Source organism: Echiichthys vipera, assembly GCF_963691815.1.
Source record: "Echiichthys vipera genome assembly, chromosome: 11".
Classification (NCBI taxonomy): Eukaryota; Metazoa; Chordata; class Actinopteri; order Perciformes; family Trachinidae; genus Echiichthys; species Echiichthys vipera.
The window spans coordinates 27,479,863-27,502,637 of record NC_139836.1 but is presented as its reverse complement, the minus strand read 5'-3'; the positions used below and the strand labels follow the sequence as shown (position 1 = coordinate 27,502,637).

The following is a 22,775-nucleotide window of genomic DNA, read 5'->3' as shown; positions in this document are numbered from 1 at the left end:
TAAGTCTTTGGGGAGACAAGGATTGAGCCCCATGTTGAGTTGGGACAGTTCTGTACATTAGCTGACCCAGGGGTCACGTGTCATTTTTACATTAAAGGTTGAATATGGAGAATTAGTAGAACACCGCCACCTAGTGTCTCAAGATCGGAGTCCCAACAACAAAATATAATAAGGGAAAAATATACGAGAAAGCTAAAAAGGTGTGACTTATGAGATAAAAAGTCGTATGAGCTTAAAGAAATTCAATTATGAGATTCTGGTTTTTGCCCGTCTCCGCTCACTCAGCTGCTGGGACAAATAACGTCCCCTTCACTGAGGCTCCGAAGCAGCTGCAAACTCCATTCCACCCAGTGCCTCATTGTCAAACCCGTCAAAAAAATGTTAAAATATTAATTCAGACTAAATGTATTTTTTTATGGAAGAGCGATACTTTCAATCTGTACCCCTCATGATGCCCTGTGGGTGTATTATTTAAAAAAAAATATAGCTTTTAATAAAGATTCTACATATTCAACCTCTTATATATCAATTCATTGTCTGAATACACTCCACTACCATAGTTCATAATACTATTTTCAGTTGGATCCTTAACTTTTATAAAATGGCATCACACTATAAACATACACACACAGCCTTTCTACACACACTTTTATTATAAAAACAGGAATCGGGGTTATGATTCAACAACAATAAAATGTGTATCCATACATGACATAATTATTCACCAATAACTAAAGTCAGAACTGAACTGCTGCATGTTGTGTTGGTGGTTCTGGTCTTGTAGTTATCTGCTGAGGGACTCTCTGAGCTGCTCGTACATCTTCTGCTCCTGTACAGGAAACACAGCCACAGTCACCCAATGTTGGTGGTTATCACAAAGAAATAAAAACAGAAAAGTCTGTGCACCATCACAAGGATCTAAAGAAGGGCCCCCCGGGGGCTCAGTGGTTAGAACAAACACCCCATACACAGAGGTCAAAAGTCCTCGGGTTTGACTCCCACCTCTCTCTGCAGTTTCCTGTCAATCTTGAGCTGTTCTGATAAATAAAGCCACGAAAAGGCCAAAACAATCACAAAACAAAAGAAGGATGTCCGACCTAACTCTCTCTCTGGCACTTCTCCCAACAGATAGTCAGTCAGTCAGCTGTTCAGTGTTACAGCTGAGGAAGCACAGATGTCTCTACCTGACAGTCTATTAACAGCCCGAGCTCATATCTGTTTGCTTGTGTTAAGTGTTTTCTGTAACACTAAAATTATTATTTTTTGACAGTTTTAAGATAGTCTGAGTACTGTGGCCTACAGTTTATTATTACTAACTAATTATGTCAAAGTGAAATTCAGGCGTAAAATCATCCCAGGGTCTTTTTCAGCAAATACATTAATCGAATCAGCCATCGAGACAATTTTTTTGTGTATAAAGTATTAACAGAGATATTCCAGGGAGTCGCTAACAGCCAGGCGTGGCTAACAGTGATTAGCTCAGGGCAATACAGTGAAGGCGTTAAAGCAGCTTTTTTAAGCACTAATCCAGCTCAAAATAACAGCAAACCTCTGCAGCAGCATGAGAAAAGTCCCTACACAGAAAACAAAGCTAAGTTAACAAAGCAAAGTTAATGAACCCAGAGTTTATTAAAAGAGTGTTTTAAAGACTTACCTACTGGCCCCTGTACCAGCTCCTCTCATAGTAAAGTCCATTCAAGTGGATTACCAAAGTCAATCCCAAAGGAAGGAGATGATTTATTCCAGCAGAACACATAATCTATGTGGTTTGTGGCAGTTTGGTGAAATATAAGTTAAAAATAGATGTAAAAGGTTTGGAAAAGTCCAAGACAGCAACTTTCCCGCAGCACAGAAATGTCACCCAGGGGGTTGGTGTTGAAGGGGCTACAGGTGGAGGTAGCATCAGACATAGCATCAGTCTCTGTGTGCAGCATTTTTTGGTGTGCCTGTGGGTACTGTGAGCCCATGGGCACAGAAGAAGAATGATTATGCTGCAAACAGAGTGACATTTTTCACCGTGGCCTGGAATCATTGAATACAGCAACACGCTGTGTGACTGTTATGGAGGATTCCCCATCCCTCACAATTGCACCGTACTGGACACGGTTTTTCCATGTCCCCAGAATACACTGGAAGAGGCGGCCTTTTCCTAAATAAATCACCAGTGGGCTCCTTCCTTTTGGATTTACTTTGGTAATCCACTTGAATGGACTTTACTATGAGAGGAGCTGGTACAGGGGCCAGTAGGTAAGTCTTTAAAACACTCTTTTAATAAACTCTGGCTTCACTAACTACGCTGTTGGTGCTTTGTTTTATGTGTAGGGACTCTTCTCATGCAACTGCAGAGGTTTGGTGTTATTTTCAGCAGTTTTAGTAGTTTAAAAAGACGTTTGAATGCCTTCACCGTACTGCCCCAAGCTAATCACTGTTAGCCACATTCGGCTGTTAGCGACTGTAAGCAACTTCCCAGATTTCACTGTTAATAGTTGTTCCTCAATGGCTTATTTGATGAATGGACTTGCCGAAAAAGACCATGGGATGATTTTGCGCCAGAATGTCACTTTAAGTGTGAGACGGGTCGGACTGGTTCTCCTGGCCACTCGATTATGGGACAGTGATCTGACAGTTTAGCACAGAGCTCTCTGCTGTTTATTAATCTGAACACTGCCAGAATAATGGATAAACAATGAACCACTCCATAACACTGTGAGCTATAAAATAAAATAACATCAACAGGGCCTAACTTATGGTAGGGTACATATGTCTATTCCCCTCACCCATTTGCACACTGGAGACAAGTGCGATTACCCCCTCTGACACTGTCAGCCGCTGCGTCTCTTACAATCGAGCGTTCCGTGATGCGTTCACACACCTCATCACCGCCATGGCCCTTTAATCACAGCGTTGTGTCCATTCACTAATGCTATAGTCGGCGTGATGTTGTCAGACGGCACACCTCCCTGGTTTAGTAGCTCGATTATCAAATATGCCCCAAACCTACTAAACCTTAACATTAACACAGAGTGGGGGTACACATGTGTATTTTGCCCTCACTGATCTCCATACAAGAGAGGAGGGACTAAACACTAGGACACATTGTTGGCCCAGATGGGTCATCACAGCTTTTAGCCTCAGTTGGTCACTCGCCTCCTAATGCAGTGTTATAGTACTGAAAGTTTTATTTTCCCGAAAAAGTGACAAATTTGTCCCAAAGTGAGACCAAAATGCTTTTAAGGCAAAGAAGAAAGATAATAAATGAAAACATTAACAAAACAAATACAATTCTCTTGATCTGTTACAGGATAGCTTCCTTACCTTTTTGGACACAGATGGACGAACTTTCATGAAGGCATCTTGAAAGTTCTGTTTGCTCACTCTTATGTCAGTGACAAAGCCAGAGGAGAATGTGTGACCTGTGTGTAACAACGGACAGACTTTTAGTCAAGGAACAGAACAGTCCTCAGACACAGGGCTTTTAGATTAATGTTGCATTCATGTCAAAGTTACCAGTTTACCAGCGTTCAGAGCTGAGCACAGCCAACCCAGACGGACGGCAGGGCTCACGTCTAAATACAAGGACTTCATTATTTGAGACTTTGATTTTATTTAACATGACTATGAAACCTTGTGACTACATTCATAGGTCAGAAAAGACGGAAAAACATGATAGGTCTTCTTTAAGACTGATTGATTTCAACTTTAAATTTGCCTCAATAAAAAAGCCGTTCTTTCATGTTGTTTTGTTTTTTATTTTAAAAGTATCGACATGTTTTAAAAGTATCCTTTTAGCAACGTTATCGGAAAAACCCAAGCGATACCCAACCCAATGCATGCCACACTAGAGTCCTATCAGAGCCCCCTCAGCTGTAGACTGAGACCACCAAAGAGCAACACAAAATACCACAGCACATCTTTTCTACCTGTGGCCATCGAACTCTCTAACCCTTCCCCTTAAAAACGTGAACTGACACATCAGGATGAAAGGCTTCCACTTAATGCTTTGTACTTTTATTATTACTTTACTGAGGACCACTAATTTGCACTTTGCTCATTGGTCACTTTGCGTTACATTGTTTCTGTAATTTTGGAGCATTCTGGTCCAGGAATTTTGTTCAGGATTAATAAAGTTCTATCTTATCTTATAAAATCAAAGGGAGGCAAAGGGCATCCGACACTACAGGCAGGTCCCATGCAGAAGCCCTTGGGGCGCTCAGGCAATGAACTCAACAATAAACTTGTCTTTGTTCCGAACTGTAAACTAGTCAAAAACCAGTCAGAAAAGACTGATTCTCACGCTGCATACGTGTCGACAGCGCTCTGGCATTCCAAATAATATTTTTGACAGGATCTATGCAATCGCTCAGCAGTGGGTCGGGCTCTGCAGCAGTAGAATCCTCCCAGCTGGAGGAAGTTAGGGCAAATGGCAAACCGAGCTGGAAACTGCTGAAGACTTAAAGTGAAATTCCGACTCTTCTCATGCTGCTGCAGAGGTTTGCTGTTATTTTGAGCAGTATTAGTGGTTTCAAAAGACCTTTTACTGCCTTAACCATACTGCCCCGAGCTAATCCCTGTTAGCCACGTCAAGCTGTTAGCGACTCTCTGGAGTTTTTCCGGTAATAGGTCATACACGGACAAAACTGTCTCAATGGCTTATTTGATGTAATTTCTAAAAAACACATGGGATGATTTTACACCGGAATTTCCCTTTAAGTTGTCTTGAATACAGCCCAGAATCTAATTTGCTTCAAATAGGTTGAACTATTTAATTTACCCGATAATCAAATATAAAGATCAAAGTTGGAAGATAACATTTCTAGCACTAGCTTTAAAAGAAGGTGCCAGGATAACAAATCAATCAAACCAACACCCACTGTGCAGGTTCTAGTATACAACTTAATGATTGTTCAAAAATATACAACCTTGAATGCCCCGCGTTATGTAAAAAGCCAAATATGAATTGATTAGATACATTTACACCAAATTACCAACTGTCAGTCTCTGCCTAACAGAACCAGAAGTCCCTAGTTAAGTGTAACCACGGGAATCTTCCCAATCACTAAATCCAGTCCCGTATAGTATTAGAGTTTCATCTTTAAAGAGTAAATATTGTACAGGGTAGGAGTCAAATTACCTGGAAAAGAAGCTGAAGAATTCTGGGACTTCAGGTAGGCCCTCAGGGAATTAACAGATGCTTCCCTCACTAAGGCGGTCAGGTCAGCTCCACTGGAACACACACACACACACACACACACACACACACACACACACACACACACACACACACACACACACACACACACACACACACACACACACACACACACACACACACACACACACACACACACACACACACACACACACACACACACACACACACACACACACACACACACACACACACACACACACACACACACACACACACACACACACACACACACACACACACACACACACACACACACACACACACACACACACACACACACACACACACACACACACACACACACACACACACACACACACACACACACACACACACACACACACACACACACACACACACACACACACACACACACACACACACACACACACACACACACACACACACACACACACACACACACACACACACACACACACACACACACACACACACACACACACACACACACACACACACACACACACACAATAATCTAAATCCGGAGCAAATGTCTTTCTGTTGTTCAGATTTATGGATCTGTGTACCTACCGGTACATTTAGTCACTATCATGGTCAGCAGGAAAACAGACATTGTAACTTAAGAAAGAACGTGTGTAAACATGCCCACCTAAACCACTGTTACGAGCCAGTTGGTATTTCCCCCTTACCTGAAGCAATCACAGCGCTCATCATAGGCAATCTCTTCAAGAGAGACATCCTGCTCCAGCGGAGGTTTGGTTCCTCCCTGGAGAGAAAATCAACAGCTACTTTATCTCTGCATTCAAATATGTTGAGCTGTTGTCAGCCTCATTAAGCACAGAAATCCATATGGAAGCAGGGGGAAACTTTTCATAGTCCCTTCAAAAGGTGAATAATCTGCCTTTACACTGACGTAGACCTACAGTTATGTTCATAATAATAGCAGTGTGTTTAAAAAGGTGAGTAAACCTCAAAATTCTTCAAATAAATTGTATTTTAATGAACACAAATGCATAGGGGACACTGCACATTCTATTTCAAAGCCAGAAAAGTGGAAAAAAGTAATTGAATTTGATAATATTTGACATAAAGTATATATAAATCAAAAAAGTAGAAATCAAAAAAATAGCAGTGTTGACATCTTTCTTCACAAAACTCAAAAATGTACTGCATAAACTAAGAAAGGCTTGAAGATTAAACTTTCCTGAGATTCATAAACTAATATTTAGTTGCATAACCATGGTTTGTGATAACTGCTTCACATCTGTGGCACATGGAGTCGACCAACTTCTGGCACCGGTCAACAGGTATTGCAGCCCAGGGCAATTGTACTACGTTCCACAATTCCTCTGTATTTCTTGGTTTTGCCTCATGAACAGCATTTTTTATGTCAGCCCACAAGTTTTCAATGGGATTAAGGTCCGGGGATTGTGCTGGCCACTCCATTACTTGAATTCTGTTTGTCTGGAACCATGATTTTGCTCGCTTGCTGCTGTGTTTTGGGTCATTGTCTTGTTGAAACACCCATTTCAAGGGCATTTCTTCTTCAGCATACGGCAACATGACTTCTTCCAGTATTCTGATGTACCCAAACTGATCCATGATCCCTGGTATGCGATAAATAGGACCAACACCATAGTACGAGAAACATCCCCATATCATGATGCTTGCACCACCATGCTTCACCGTCTTCACTGTGTACTGTGGCTTGAATTCAGTGTTTGCAGGACGTCTGACAAACTGTCTGTGGCCCTTAGACCCAAAAAGAACAATCTTACTCTCATCAGTCCACAAAATATTATGCCATTTCTTTTTAGGCCAGTCAATGTGTTCTTTGGCAAATTGTAACCGCTTCTGTACATGTCTTTTTTTTAACAATGGGACTTTGCGGGGGCTTCTTGCTGGTAGCTTGGCTTCACATAGAAGTCGTCTGATTGTTACAGTACTCACAGTCAATCTTAGCTCTTCTTTGATCCTCCTGGAGCTGATCATTGGCTGAGCCTTTACCATTTTGGTTATTCTCCGATCCATTCGCATAGTCGTTTTTCTTTTTCTTCCTCGCCTCTCTGGTTTTGGCTGCCATTTTAAAGCATTTGCTATCATTTTAGCTGAACAGCCTATACTTTTCTGCACTTCTTTGTATGTTTTCCCCTCTTTTATTAATTTTTTAATCAAAGAACGCTCTTCTCCTGAACAGTGTCTTGAACGACCCATTCTGCTCTGTTTTTCAAGGACAAATGCACAGCCAGCATATATGCAGTCAATTGCCTTGATCCTTAAATAAGGGCCACCTGTTTAACACCTTTTTTTTTTAACATAATCAATGACCTCACTAATTGAACTCAGCACTGCTATTTTTTTGACACCCCCCCCTTCAGTAAATGATTCAGTTTCACAGAATCAGTAGCATGTACGTCATGCCTGTTGGGTCTGTTGGTTTTCTATACCTTTACTGAAGCTTCTAGAAACTTACTTGCAGTGTAGAAGTTGAAATTCTAACAAAAAAAGTCATTTATCTTGCTAGTGATGTGGGACTGCTATTATTTTGAACACAACTGTACATGTTAAAAGGCTTTCGTCACCACTGTGTGCACAAGATTGCTGGATAAATACTGTACATAAATATTTGTATTATTTTTAAAGATGGTGCCACTTGTTGCTGCTCATGGGGGAATTGTTGGGTTTCTGTAAATCCTGAATAAGTCATGGAGTGTGTTTTTTTACCTGCTCTATATGTAAAGTATCTTGAGATAACTTCTGTTATGATTTGGCACTGTAAATAAAATAAAATTGAATTTGTTGACATTTTAGGTGAAGCGTTAAAACTGTCTGAAACTGACTTGCAAATTTGTGAAAGCTTTATTTGTGAATATGGAAACGAGAGATTTCACAGATTTTGACCACAGGTCTGGATCAAAAACCACTATATGACCTGATGCATTGCACTGTGGGTAGTGGTTGCCATGTTATCAAGCCCCCACCACAGCGACTTCCTGGTTGATCCAATCAGGAACCTCCAATAACTTCAGTTCTCTGAGTGTCCACTAGGGGCAGGTTTCATAACAGAGCAGTTTCTCATTGACCCCCATGTTAAACAGGCCGTTTTCACAGCATCATTAAACCTGTTTAAGACCTGGGACAAAAGAACATTTTAGTATGTATGTTTAGGTCATATCTCCATGACAACACTGAGGGGGGTTAATTTTTGTGCGCGGCTAGTTTTTATTTTATTGGAGGTTAAAGTTTATGAATAATTAGGGGTGTTGCCTCTTGAGTGACAGCTAGCCTCTGGCCCTCACTTCTCCACAGAGGTAAACCTCAGCCAGGTGGACGTATCTCCCTCCCCCCAACGTCACATACATGCCCTTTTTTGGTCAGAGGAAATGAGGCGGAGTCAAAGTCTGACAAGATGGTGACTCCTGTAGGTGAGCACGATTGGATCAAGATGAGAGAACGGACCCTGACGGGGACGCTACGTCCATTTTTTATATAGTCTATGGTCCAGATCAAAAACTATTATACCTCATAATGCATTGCATTGTGGGTAGTGGTTGCAATGTTATCTAACACACTGCTTTGTTTAAATTTGTTCATTCCTTTTCATCCATAAGCACACAGAAACAACAAACTCATGTAAGCAGAAAAAACTATGATGAAACATTATCGAAGTGTCGTGTAGGGGCTCTGTTGCAAAGGCTAACAGTGCTCAGTCAGCATGTTTGAATGCACAGCCAAAATAATATGTGATGAGGGAGTAGGAAGGCTAGCCACCATGCTATCAGCACTGATAACTATGCAAATTATAGACATCTAGCAACATCATATTACATTATGGGTCATCCCCCCCTCTGGTATCTCTGCTAATCATGTACCTTGGTAAGGGTGAGCAGGATGGCATGGCGGTCTACTGGAGGTGGTAGACCCACATACAAGGTTTTATCTAGACGACCTGGCCTCAGGATGGCAGGATCGATGATATCTGGCAAGAGAAAAGACCGTGACACTCATTTAGTTTTAGGAGTAAAAACAAATAATGAATTGGCTTCATTAAAGCACCAGTATTTACTCAGAACTTTCAGTACAGCTTTTTAACACTTATCAAGCACTTCCAAGGTCCCTAAACCAAAAATGTCCAGACCCTCAAAGCCCTTTTCATCTAAATTATTAGTATAAATGCAATTTCAAATAATTTATACCCAAAGCAATTATTTAATGCTTAAAAGTTGTTGCAATAATAATAAACAAGCAAAAATAACAGCATGTCATTTTTAATATCTCTTCTAAATGTACCTGATGGGGGATTTTTTTCAAGATTTTAATACTGTTAGCAACATGAGAGTCGACAAATATGTTTAATTTATGCAAATATATGTTTGTTATTATTTCAATTATCAGAAACCATGACAAATCCTGTCCAGAATATTCTCCAGAATAACCTCAAAGGTACTGCATGCTCAAAAAACTGCTGAGAGGGCAGATTGACCTGAATGTAACAGCTTAGTAGGGCTGGTCATGAATATTTGTATATACGGATATTCATTCGTTGGGTAGATATTCGGTCTTCATTTTGGTATTCAGATATTTGGTGTTTATGTTTTTACTGTTTTATGTTTTAATCAAGCATCAAAATCCAGTCAGCAGCTTTTTTTACCAGGTTTTTGTAAACGACAGCTCAGCAAGTGGCCCCTGCCACGCAGCAGCTGAGCCTCTCACTTAGTTAAGTTATCTAGTTCTAGGTCAGCTTTCACATCCCATACAGAGCAGCACTCCGTCAGCAGTTAAAAGACGCCTCCCTCGATTTCGCTGTCAACTCTGCAGATAGGGCCGTGACAGGATCTAAGCCGCTGACTTGAAAGAGGGTCACAGTTCTCTGGGTTGATGCCTATGCTGTGTTCCAGTGCCGTAGGAGGTGGGAACTTTCGGACCTTCAACTAGGCAAAGTGCACTTGAATGCTTGGCGAAATGGAACCTCCTACTCGCAAACTCAAGGGAGATTAACCAACCCCGACCTCACCAAGATTAAGTTGGAGAACAATGGCGGCGCCCATGGAGACACAATTGGCAGAGATAAAGCTTCAAAGAACAGGCTGTAAACGTTACTTCCATGCGTGTAGTGTTGTATTACACATTGCAATTTTAACACAACTTATTTAGAATATTCTGGCCTGAAAATATGTCGTTATAACCTCTTAGCATGAATATACACTCACCGGCCACTTAAGTGGACCTGTCCAACTGCTCGTTAATGCATGTTTCTTATCAGCCAATCACTTGGCAGCAGCTCAGTGCATTCAGGCATGTAGACATGGTGAAGAGGATGTGCTGCAGTTAAAAAGCAGCATCAGAACGGGGAAGAAAGGCGGTTTATGTGACTTTAAACGTGGCGTGGTTGTTGGGGTCAGACGGGCTGCTCTGAGTGTTTCACAAACTGCTGATCTACTGGGATTTTCACACACAACCATCTCTAGGGTTTACACAGAATGCTCCCAAAAAGAGGAAAGATCCAGTGAGGCGCAAATGCCTTGTTTTAGCCAGGTCAGAGGAGAATGGCCAGACTGGTTGGAGCTGATAGAAAGGCAATAGTGCCTCAAATATCCACTGGTTCCAACAGAGGAATGCAGGAGAGCATCTGTGAACACACACCACCACCTACTTTCTAGCAGAGAGGGAACAGCAGCAGAAGACCACACTGACACTTTATCAAGCAGCAGGGTGGCCACTAATAAAGTGGCCGCTGACTGTATATAATGTATTATATATTATACATACCGTATATTGTATTTATTATTATTATATGAGCTACATTAGTTTGCAGACTTTAAGAATTTACTATTACAGTATATTTTATTCTATACACATTAATGTTTTATTATGAGGAATGAGAAATCTAAATCTCTTGTGTCACAGCAGTGCTGTGCTGCAAAACTGAAGGCCCTTTGTAATATTGTGCCCAGTTCCATTTCATAGCCATATGCAGAGCTTTTACATATACAGCTCCAAATCCATTGATGAAGATGTTTTAGCTGAATACCGCTTTAGAGTCAACCAATGTTATCCAGAGGTGGACAATATGTTTATTAACGTATTTGATGCCGGTCGTCCATGTTTCCTGTTTACGTTCAACTTCAGTTGTCTAGAACACTTTGAAGTCAGAGCGAGGAAACTCCAGGAAGGAGAAGTGCCATGTCCCAGTGCTTAGGAATGCAGCATAAGTTATTGTTATCTAGTACACAGCTGCTAACGCTAGCTAGCTAACGCCCCTTGATTGTGTCAACGTTACCTGTCTTGCCTACTCTCTGTCTGACAAGGATGTTCAAAAGGCAGCAGTGAATTACAGTAAGGTTTTGCTTGTTGTAACGTGGGCTCCACTCAATTACATGAAAGGCACTTTACATTAATTGAAGAAGCCACTCACTATGACAAAACAAACAAAAAACTGCCAGTGCTTATGGAAAACTCTGTGGTCTGATCTGCTGTGGTCTGAGACATCAGTAGAAAACTAAGAAAAATTACGACAATATTGTTTCACTTAAATATTAAAGGATTTTTGGTTTACAAGTCACTGTGCAGATAAAACAACAGATTACGTTCAAAATCAAGCCTTTTTCTGGGACTGTATTGCAATTCAAGCATATTCCTAACCATGGAAACATAACTGTCAAAACTTTAAAAGACTTTATACAAACCCTTTCCAATACAAGTCAAAATCCTGCATTTAATATTCTACTCAGGTAAAAGTTCAGGAGTATTTTCAGCATAATGTGCTCAAAGTTACAAATATTATATATGACATTAAATACTGAAGCATCAATGTGTAAAGCAGTTTTTAACTCCTACTTAGTTAGCTCTTTTAGTCCAGTGGTTCCCAACCTAGGTGTGAAGCCAAAAAGGTTTAGAACCACTGGTTTAATCTTGTTTTTATCACTTTTAAGTACCTTTGTATTTTAGAAGAATATATGTTTTGTAAAGTTTGTAATAAAAAAAAGTAGCATAAAATGTAAACACTAAAATAAGTATATGAGTAAATGTACTGAGTTACTTGTGACCACTGTAGGAAATTGCCCTAAAAATACAGTTCTTGCAGCTGATCTCCTGCTCTGATGAGAAGCTGGAACCATCTTGGCTTCGTTCTGGCTTCAATCGAGCCTGAGGGGTTCAGGTACCTGGTCTGTTGGTAGCAGCCATGATGAAGACGTGTCGCCGAGTCTCTAAGCCGTCCATCTCTGTGAGCAGCTGGTTGACCACCCGCACACTGGCTCCTGACTAAACACACACAAACACTGCTCAGACATAAAGGTGTATATTATGTATATGTCTGAATGTTATCACATGCACTCTTGTTCAGACCACTACAGTCTTTGCTTCTATTAAATTGAGGCTGTGTCAAAAACAGACGAGAAATGAATCTGGATGTAGACCTAGACTTCCTTGTCCCCAAGGGGAAATTCTTTTCCACTTCAACTGTACAGTTTGTGGGCAGAATGCGGACAGTTGATACACACACGGACAAACAATAGAGTAAACATGTAGACAGAAATATGGCAGAGTGAGGCTGTAGACTTTCTTATCTTGCCCTTTTGTTGAGGGCTGCGATGGCTGCAGGCACCAGGCTTTTGCCAAAGCCAGCCCTACTGCACACCAGGGACCTGGTATCTGCATCCACAGGGCATGATGGTGAAGTGGCGGTTGAGTGGGTGTGTGTTGTCCTGTGCCATTGTCGATGCGAGGCGTGAGACGGCCTTGAGGTTGAGCTCTGACAGTGTGGGTGTGGGGAGACTGATTCATTTGGCAGCTATGTTCGTGACACGTGTGAGTTTGACCCTGTTTTTTAACAGTCAGCATGTTTGAACAGGAGAGCAGGACGGACTGGACTGATAAAACAGCAGGAGGAGACGGGGGCAACATAGGGTCCTTTGAGTTTACGGGTGGCATGCAGTCTTTGATGGCTCCTTTTCTGAATGTCCGTTATGTGCTGGTCAAAAGTGAGTTTGTTCTGTTTGAAGCTGTCAACTGATTCAACTGTGTCTTTGTTAATGAGAGTGGGGGGCTGAGGTGATGGGGTACCTATTGTCATCTCCTTTGTTTTGGCTACATTGAGATGGAGGAAGTTATGTTCACACCAGTGGGAGAAAATGTGCGACAGTGTTGTTGTAGGTAGGAAGGGACTGATTTGCAGTATAGTAGGCAAGTACCAGTGCCTTGAATGGGATTCGAGCCACCGCGTGTAGCCAGTGTGGGGTGCAGAGGAGCAGTGTGATCCTGTTATTTGTGTATGTATGACACATTAGGTTAACTGTATACATGGCCAAGAAATCTCGTAGCAACCTTCAAATTGTGAGACTAGCTTAATTAATTATGGCTATCAATATTCATATCTTGATGGGTGGTGCCTCCGAGGTAATTATATTATTTAATATAAAACTCATTGTTTCTGCCAATGTTGACTCCCAAGGCTCTCCTTCACCTTTAATACCAATTTGATTTTGAGTTATTAATTATCATATCATCAATAAATGCTACCATATTCGTTATACTATTTTCCTATTTCCCAAGGTGGATGTGCATCAAGTCTCCAGAAAGGAAAGATCTACACATCATACTGTACCGTGACTGCTTCTGCTGTCTGTGATGTATCTAGTGTGTGCTACTGGCGTCAGCTGACAGGATGCGCCACGATGCAGCTAGCGTGTTGCATTGCGGAATCTGAGTCAACATAATGCTCATGATTTCTTTGTAAGTAATGAAGTCCATTGGTCTCACCTCGTGGCCTGAGCGGCGAGGACACAGAGCGTCGATCTCATCGAAGAAGATGACGCAAGGAGCCGAGTTGCGCCCTCTCTGAAAGACCTGTCTGACGGCCCGCTCACTCTCTCCCACGTACTGTACACACAGATTCATCAGTTAATGCAGATTTGAACATCATCTGTCATCTTTGACAATAATTATCGAGGTTATGAAGAGAACAACAATTACTGGTGGGAGATCATAGAAACAGGCAAAAAAGAAAAAGAAAAGAAATCAAACAAGGGAGCCATCATTAAGACAAAGAGAAACACTAGCTACTGATGCACACTGATGTGTTACCAGAAGGGTTCTAAATTAACACCCACCAACCTGCCAAATGCGGGTAATAATTAATTTTGGCAGGTGTTAATAACTTACTAGCCAGTTTGATCTGTGATGTAGAATATGAGGCATTACATGCATGATACAAGCCTCTGTTCTCGGTTATTTATCCCTGGTGTGGTACTTCCTACATTTCCCATGAACGCTGTGCCGCAATGCTCCGTGATGGCGTTTCATACGCCCATTTGCTGTGCGCAGTTTGAAGTGAAACCAGTGTGAGAAACCATGGAAACAAAGGTGCGTCTAACAGAAAACACAAAGAAGAAGAAGACCGAACGGAGCAGAAGCAGGAAAATAGACTGAACAAGGAGGGAGTTAGCCAACGTATGTAAAGTAAAGTCAAAAGTTCAGATTAAACTAAATGACTAAAGAGGAGGGAGTTAGCTAACGTTAGTAAAGTAAAGTCAAAAGTTCTGATTAAACTAAATGACCAAAGGAGGGAGTTAGCTAACGTTAGTAAAGTAAAGTCAAAAGTTCAGATTAAACTAAATGACTAAAGAGGAGGGAGTTAGCTAACATTAGTAAAGTCAAAAGTTCAGATTAAACTAAATGACCAAAGAGGAGGGAGTTAGCTAACGTTAGAAAAGTAAACTCAAAAGTTAAGATTAAACTAAATGACTAAAGAGAAGGGAGTTAGCCAACGTTAGTAAAGTAAAGTCAAAAGTTCAGATTGAACCAAATGACTAAAGAGGAGGGAGTTAGCTAACGTTAGTAAAGTCAAAAGTTCAGATTAAACTAAATGACTGAAGTGAAGGGCGTAAGCTAACGTGAGTAAAGTCAAAAATTCAGATTAAGCTAAATGACTAAAGAGGAGGGAGTTAGCTAACGTTTGTAAAGTCAAAAGTTCAGATTAAACTAAATGACTAAAGAGGAGGGAGTTAGCTAACGTTAGTAAAGTCAAAAGTTCAGATTAAACTAAACGACTAAAGAGGAGGGAGTTAGCTAACGTTAGCAAAGTAAAGTCAAAAATTCAGATTAAACTAAATGACTGAAGTGAAGGGAGTTAGCTAACGTTAGTAAAGTCAAAAATTCAGATTAAACTAAATGACTAAAGAGGAGGGAGTTAGCTAACGTTTGTAAAGTCAAAAGTTCAGATTAAACTAAATGACTAAAGAGGAGGGAGTTAGCTAACGTTAGTAAAGTCAAAAGTTCAGATTAAACTAGATGACTAAAGAGGATGGAGTTAGCTAATGTGAGTAAAGTAAAGTCAAAAGTTTAGATTAAACTAAGTGACTAAAGGAGGGAGTTAGCTAACGTTAGTAAAGTAAAGTCAAAAGTTCAGATTAAACTAAACGACTAAAGAGGAGGGAGTTAGCTAACGTTAGTAAAGTCAAAAGTTCAGATTAAACTAAACGACTAAAGAGGAGGGAGTTAGCTAACGTTAGCAAAGTAAAGTCAAAAGTTCAGATTAAACTAAATGACTGAAGTGAAGGGAGTTAGCTAACGTTAGTAAACTCAAAAATTCAGATTAAACTAAATGACTAAAGAGGAGGGAGTTAGCTAACGTTAGTAAAGTCAAAAGTTCAGATTAAACTAAATGACTAAAGAGGAGGGAGTTAGCTAACGTTAGTAAAGTCAAAAGTTCAGATTAAACTAAATGACTTAAGAGGAGGGAGTTAGCTAACGTTAGTAAAGTAAAGTCAAAAGTTCAGATTAAACTAAATGACTAAAGAGGAGGGAGTTAGCTAATGTTAGTAAAGTAAAGTCAAAAGTTCAGATTACACTAAAAGACTAAAGAGGAGGGAGTTAGCTAATGTTAGTAAAGTAAAGTCAAAAGTTCAGATTAAACTAAATGACTGAAGTGAAGGGAGTTAGCTAACGTTAGTAAACTAAAAAGTTCAGATTAAACTAAATGCAGCGGTGGTTGGGCAGACTTCTGGGGGTGAGAAGAGGAAAGAAGCAGGGGGTGAGGATCTCGACACAGAAACAAAGAAAAGAAAGTTTGGCAAATGGCTGACGGGTCGTGCTTGTGTTTGATCACAAATATGTCGTCATGTTTTGTCAGGATTGCTGCGTGTACGCAAAAGGAAGTGGGAACTACGGTAGTAATTTTGTTCTATGTTAGATAGTTCATTTAGAACCCTGGTTAGTAGTGTGGTTAAAGGTAAAAATATGATCCAATGGTATGACATGGACATGTTCCTGCAGCTTCATGACTCACCATGTTGAGCAGCTCTGGACCCTTGACAGAGATGAAGTTCAGGCCGGACTCGTTGGCCACTGCCTGTCAATGCCATCATAAACACAGTTAGACACAGTGAGAACATGAGCAGCCTTGCTTTCTATGTATGTTTAACTATTCAGGGCTCAACACTGGCTTTTAAAAGTGCAACCAGGCTACACCTTTTGATTGGTGAAACTGAAAACATGGTTGCCATTTCTTAGTCCCCTTATATTTTGTGTAATTAAAGTACTACACATTAGGGCTGGACCTGAAAAATGGAATATTCTTCATTGGGTGGGTATTTGATTTTCATTTTCAATATTTGGATTTGTTTTTTTTATTTAAAAATAAATAAATTATTGTTTATTTATTTCTTGCTTAATGCAGCTATCAATAAAGGCGAACTGCAAAATACATTTGGCCAGTAAATTCTTGGACTATTTTCAGATTGCTGCAGACCGGCCTGTAAAGAACAGGTGCGTGCGTCCCATTGAGTGCAGCATGATGAAAACTGGTTTAGACTACAGTTCAAATGTTTTTGGAAGGTTGAACAACACCAGCAAATATGGATTGAAGCCTAATATTTCCTCAGATCAAAAAATATGCTATGAATTTTGGAAATGATTATCTATCTGATCTATCTTTTATTAATCACTTTTGACTTTTGGACAATACAACTCTTGTTTGATTCACACGGTTCAAAAACAATCCGACACACTGGAACCAAACTAATGACACAGGTGAAGCCTCATCTATATACTGTGTTTAAACTGAATGAATAGAAGCATTCATGTGTTGATTTAGAATTTGAATGTCAATGTCATAAATGAAGCTTCCAGCTTTCCGGTACAGCCCTGAGATATTGTCAAACATTTCAATTAGCACTACAACTGTTCAAAGATATTACAATGCTGTGTTATTCAGCTAACTAATCAGGTACAATTCTGTTGGTGTGGTGGGGAACCTTGGCCAGCAGGGTTTTCCCACATCCTGGAGGTCCAGCCAGCAGCACACCAGATGGAGCGCTGAGCCCGAGAGCTCTGAACTGCTCTGGAGAACGCACTGGAGCCTGCAGGGGGTACAGACACACACATTATATATATATATATATATATATATATACATACACACACACACATCATACCAGTATAATACTGTACTACAAAGAGTCCAGTCTGTTTATCTTGTACTTGGACTGGCTGGGTTTCACCCAGTATATTACAAGCCCGGCCAAAAAGTACATCCACGCGATCGAAAACAACCTTTTATTTCTCTGTCGTTCTTAAAAAGTTTTTCAGTCCACGCGGCCTCGACTCACGAAATGTCTGCGTCCACAGGAAACCAGTGAAAGTGACTCCCAACGCTGTAGTACACATGCCAGGCCTGGATGTGGCGCTGTAACTGCCACAGAAATACACCAACAACAGAGAAGAAGAGACGGGGAGACTCTGTGGAGAATCCAAACACCGGAGAGTTTCTCTCCAAATCTGGAGACTTCCCAAATCCTCCTCCATCCTAGAGACAAATGTGTCCACTGTTTCTGGTGTAAGTGGAGACTTTTGTGCTGTTTGGACTGATGCACCAATCACTCTGCAGTTAGTGTCCTCACTGAGCAGAGGGTGCTGCTGGGAGCCCCTTCCCCGTCCCAAAGCACTCACAAGCGCCACTTTCTCACTACATTTAGAGACCTTTCTCACCTTCTTAGAACTGGATTCATAAAAAGAGACTAGAGAGCAGTTTAGCTCCTTATTCAGAGCATCAGGGAAAAGGGTGAAATCTGTGCTGGGCCTAATTCATTCCCATGCATGTGGCTCAGAGTCCAGTTCAGTAAACAGTCTATGGGTCCGTCTCTCTCCTCTCACGCAGCAGCACTGTTGTTGGTATGTTACGCCGTGGGGTCAGAGGTCCAAGGTGGGGCCATGACGCCATCATTCAACAAAGTACGAGGTTTCACCATCCAGATGACAACTTTATGGGGGAATTTTTAAATCTTCCCACGCTGGGAAGTTACGCGGTTACAGGAAGACGCGTCATAAGTTGACTGGGCTTCAGCATCGGGTTATTAAAAAAAATACTTTTGTCATCTCTGCTCGCACTGCCGAACTGTCCTCTGTATATGTTGTCAGTGAATAAACAAGACCCGACCCAAGTCATTGTGTCTTTGCTTGCTACCAGCTGATTAAAGTGAAGGCAGTTAGCCCCAAACACAACAACAACTACAGCTCAGGCTCCAGACCGGCCTTTAAAGCTGAAAGCACCAACGTTCTATGAAAAAAATGTTGTTGTTTTGCCTCATATTTGATTTCCCCACAATTTTTTCAACAACATGAGATTGAAGAGAAATTATGAGTGAAACATATATTTTGTGTTTCCTTTATCAAATTAAAGAATAATAATTTCTGAGGTACCTACAAACCAGTGCAAATTTCCTTAAAATAAACTAAGCCTTGGCCTGTATTCCTAGTTTGGAAATGAATGTGTTTTAAAAAGCACATCTCCATGTTCAGGCAGAAGCTGAGATCTCTGCACGTTCACACTGTTACTGAATGGAACCTTCCACAGGTACAGAGGTGGATTATAGTAAACTACAGAAAACAGCCTAATTTTAACACCAATGCACCTTGTGAGCTCGCTGGCTCTTGCACTAATTTTGGTGAGCGGAGTTGAAAAGCGGCTTGTCAGCGTTGTGGATGTCAAACGTGAAGAAGCCTGGTGTGTTTACCAGTATGGCCATGGTGAGATCCTCTCTGATGTCCTGCAGGGCTCCCACATCCTCCCAGGTGACATCAGGTATAGTGGCGAAGCCTTCCCTCTTGGCCGAGGGCTGCATGCTGGCCAGAGACGCCTTGAAATCTGACATGAGGATAGACAGGCTGGCCAGCTCTTCTTCTGTCAGCGTCTCAGTGTTCTTCAGCAAATGCAGCAGGTGCTGGACACACAACACAACTCATTAGAATAACACAGAGAAAGAGGAATTTGCCAACACATGCGCTAAAAAATCACCCAAACATGCGGAATGATTGGGACTGGTGTGCTATTATTTTAGCAAGCTACCAAGCTTAGTGGTAGAGTGAGTTGTCCTCCATTTGAGAGATCGGCAGTTTGATCCACAGCTTCTCCGGTTAACATGTCGAAGTGTCCTTGGGCTAAACTGAACCCTGAATTGCTCCCAGTGCTGCGCATGGGTGTGTAAATGTGGTGTAAATGGTTAGGTTAGATGGTCTGTAGATGTCCACTGCCATCAGTGTGAATGTCTGTGTGAATGGGTGAATGTGACAAGTAGTGTTAAAGCGCCTTGAGTAGTCAGAAGACTAGAAAGGAGCTATAGAAGTACAAGTCCATTTACCATTTTCACGAAAATCGCAAAAAACTGCGCTAAATTTCCACATACACAACGAACACAATGAAAATGGTCGTTGACCAAGCACAAAACCACACCTCTTTGGGACCACACCGATTGGCAATACTTTAACAGAGAGAACCGATTAAAAGTTCAAACGGGTCAGAAGATTCGTAACTTCTTTGGGCTGAAAGGGCCTTTTGATATCAAGCATGGTTCTCTCTCCATGCGTCTGTTCTCACCTGCAGCAGAATGGGTTTCCACATGTCTTCAGGGACCACTTGTGATCTGATTTCACTTCCCCGCTCTTGATGTAAATAGACACGTACATCATTTCCATTTACATATGGATAGTCTCCATATTTGAATGTAAACCCCATTTTTTCTTACTGTTTTGTTGTGTGTAAACCCAGGTACTTTTGAAACCGTGTGTTTTTCTTTCTGCACAGTTTGGCCTTTTAAGGTAAGGCCTTTCTTTGTAACCAGTCCAGGGTGAACTTTTTGGAAAAGTCCAGTTTCAGCAGTCATATGTGGACAGGAAAACCGAGGAAAACCATATCTTCAGTCAGTTGTATCCATGGAGACGTGTGGAGCAATCTAGATGTGACCAGCTGACGGAAAACGAGCTTGTTTATCGCCGTACTTAGACTGACACTCCCAATCCTCATTTTCCTGTATTTTGCTGATTTTGAATTGATGAGTGACAGTGAGAAGTAACTTAACTTCACTGTCAGTCCACATGAAGTTCAACATTGTTGTTTTTCCTGCATGAATTTTTCCAGCCTTGTGATTGGTTAAAACGGCCTTCCTGTTAGGAGTGCTATCGCCACCTACTGCTTTGGAATGTGCATGACTTTGATTGAGGTTTGAGGTGGATTTTGTGGTTTCATGTGGACGGAGATATTTTTTATCACACCGGGGGTGTGGACGGGATCTTTTTTTTTTCTTTTTAACCAGGGGCCATAAAAGTTCGGTTTCAAAATACCCGTGTTCGTGTGGACTAGGCCTTAATCTGATTATCTGAAAACTAAGCAGAGGTCATCTTCCAAAGGTACACTATCAGACTGAGTGGGATTTGTGTGGTGTACTGTTGGAGCTCCTCATACCTGCAGATGAGTCTGTCCTGACTCTTCCTGAGGTCCTGGGCTGATGTCTGTTGTCTGTTGCTCTGTGACCTCTCTGTCTGTCAGAGCAGCCTCAGTCGGAGCTCTGTTTGTTAACGGCTCTTTAGCAGCGCTCTGGCTTTGGCTTCGTATTTCCAGCAGAACTCTGTGTACAGCACTCATGGCAGCTTCACGGCACAAAGCCATGAGGTCCGCGCCCACATAGCCCGGGGTGAGCCGAGCCAGTTGCTGGTAGTCAAAGTCCTCCGACAGTTTGAGCTTTCGACACAACGTCTTCAAGATCCTGACGAATCACAAAGCATTTTGTTTCAGTATTCAAACTGTGTGAGTATCGACAAGGTCAGACACTGGGCTCAGTGGCAAATGTGTAAATCCTTACAGTTGGCAAATGTCCCTTTGTTCACTTCAAAGAAAGAAGAATCTACTGTACACAGGATTTGGATGCACTTCAAAGAGAGTAACATTCAAAGTTATACTATATTAAACAAATATTATAGCAGCAAGTGGCAATGCTGTCTTCAAATTCAAACTAAATTTCTAAAGAGGCTTTTTGTCGAGCACTTTTGTAGATGAGTTTAAAACTTCAGGGTCCAATTATCGCTGCCAGCCCTGGCCCGTAATAATTCAAACAGTTATACCAACTATTCTGCACAAACATGTGCAAGAGTGCTCGAGTGTGTGTGCATTTTTACCTTAGAGCAAAGTACATAAATCAAACAGGCAGATTACAATGACACATTTTCTGAGCCCATTCATGCTCTCCATGAGGACTAACTATTTCCATTTTGTTAACCCCATGATCTCTCCTGTCACACCTTCCCCAGGACAAACTTTATACTGTCATTTTCAACTTAAAAATATTATTTTCTTTAAGCAATTGAAATGTTAGTAAAGCTTATTTATACAGCACATTTCATAAAACAGGCATAGACTCAATGGTAGCGGTAGTTCTAGACAAAGAAAAGCCCTGCACACTGTGTTTGATGACATGAGTAAATGCTGTATATGTATATGTATGCAACACTGGGATTGACTTTAAAGTTAAATAGATACGTAGTAAGAATTATAATCAGGCTGTAGTACAGCTATCCTCTCATTTCACAGCTGATGCTGTTAACGTCAGCAGTGAACTGTGAAGAGTTTCAAACCTCAAAAGACAGAGGAAATGAGGAAGGACGATGAATATGGAGCTCTGCCAAATCCAGTAAGTAAAGGAGTGCAACTAGGCATTTTTTGTACGATTAATAATTTGATTATCACAACTATGTGTGTCATAATAATGTAGATCCTCATTTCTCTTTAAGCATGTATGGCTGACCTTAAACGTGCAGCTTCATCAGGGATGCCCAGGCAGATTTCTCTGTCGAAGCGTCCAGCTCTGCGGAGGGCAGGGTCCAGGGAGTCCGGCCTGTTAGTGGCACCAATGACCAGGACCTGAGCGGTCACTGTGAGACTGTTCAAGTCTGTCAGGAGGCAAGACCCGGTACAGTGTCATTCACAGTCCCATTACAACAACTACTTTGACATCAGGCCATTTTTCACATCAACTCGGATTATTTTTACTAGCAGTTTGGTTTTCACAATATCTTGCGACTGGTGGGCACCAAGGTGTTTTATTTTACGTGTTTCTTCAAAAGGCAGACTTTCACATTTGTGCTGTAGAAGATAATCCACATTGTTCATGGTGACCACAGTTGCTATCTCCATTCAAATAAATACTAACTTTTGCCAAATACAAGTGTAGCAAACCCATTTTGTTTTGTGTTTGCTGTTTCTTGTTTTGTACACCGAGGGGCATCCTGCATTGTGTGCAAGTTGTGATTTGTG

General features: G+C 41.2%; 1 protein-coding gene across 3 annotated transcripts in view; it reads right to left on the bottom strand.

Moving 5' to 3' along the window:
* Positions 1-675: 675 nt before the first annotated feature.
* nvl (nuclear VCP like) overlaps positions 676-22,775 on the bottom strand; it is a 37,957-nt gene continuing 15,857 nt past the window's right edge. For all 3 annotated transcript variants that reach the window (XM_083923521.1, XM_083923522.1, XM_083923523.1), the window contains 12 exons: positions 22,267-22,411; positions 20,931-21,231; positions 19,207-19,413; positions 17,449-17,553; positions 16,482-16,544; positions 13,955-14,074; positions 12,358-12,457; positions 9,067-9,173; positions 5,884-5,960; positions 5,132-5,223; positions 3,316-3,413; positions 676-829 (listed from right to left, as the gene is read on the bottom strand). In XM_083923521.1, the coding sequence (XP_083779647.1) occupies positions 785-829; positions 3,316-3,413; positions 5,132-5,223; positions 5,884-5,960; positions 9,067-9,173; positions 12,358-12,457; positions 13,955-14,074; positions 16,482-16,544; positions 17,449-17,553; positions 19,207-19,413; positions 20,931-21,231; positions 22,267-22,411 (1,460 nt within the window). In that variant the 3' untranslated portion in view covers positions 676-784. The remainder of the gene's footprint in view (positions 830-3,315; positions 3,414-5,131; positions 5,224-5,883; positions 5,961-9,066; positions 9,174-12,357; positions 12,458-13,954; positions 14,075-16,481; positions 16,545-17,448; positions 17,554-19,206; positions 19,414-20,930; positions 21,232-22,266; positions 22,412-22,775) is intronic.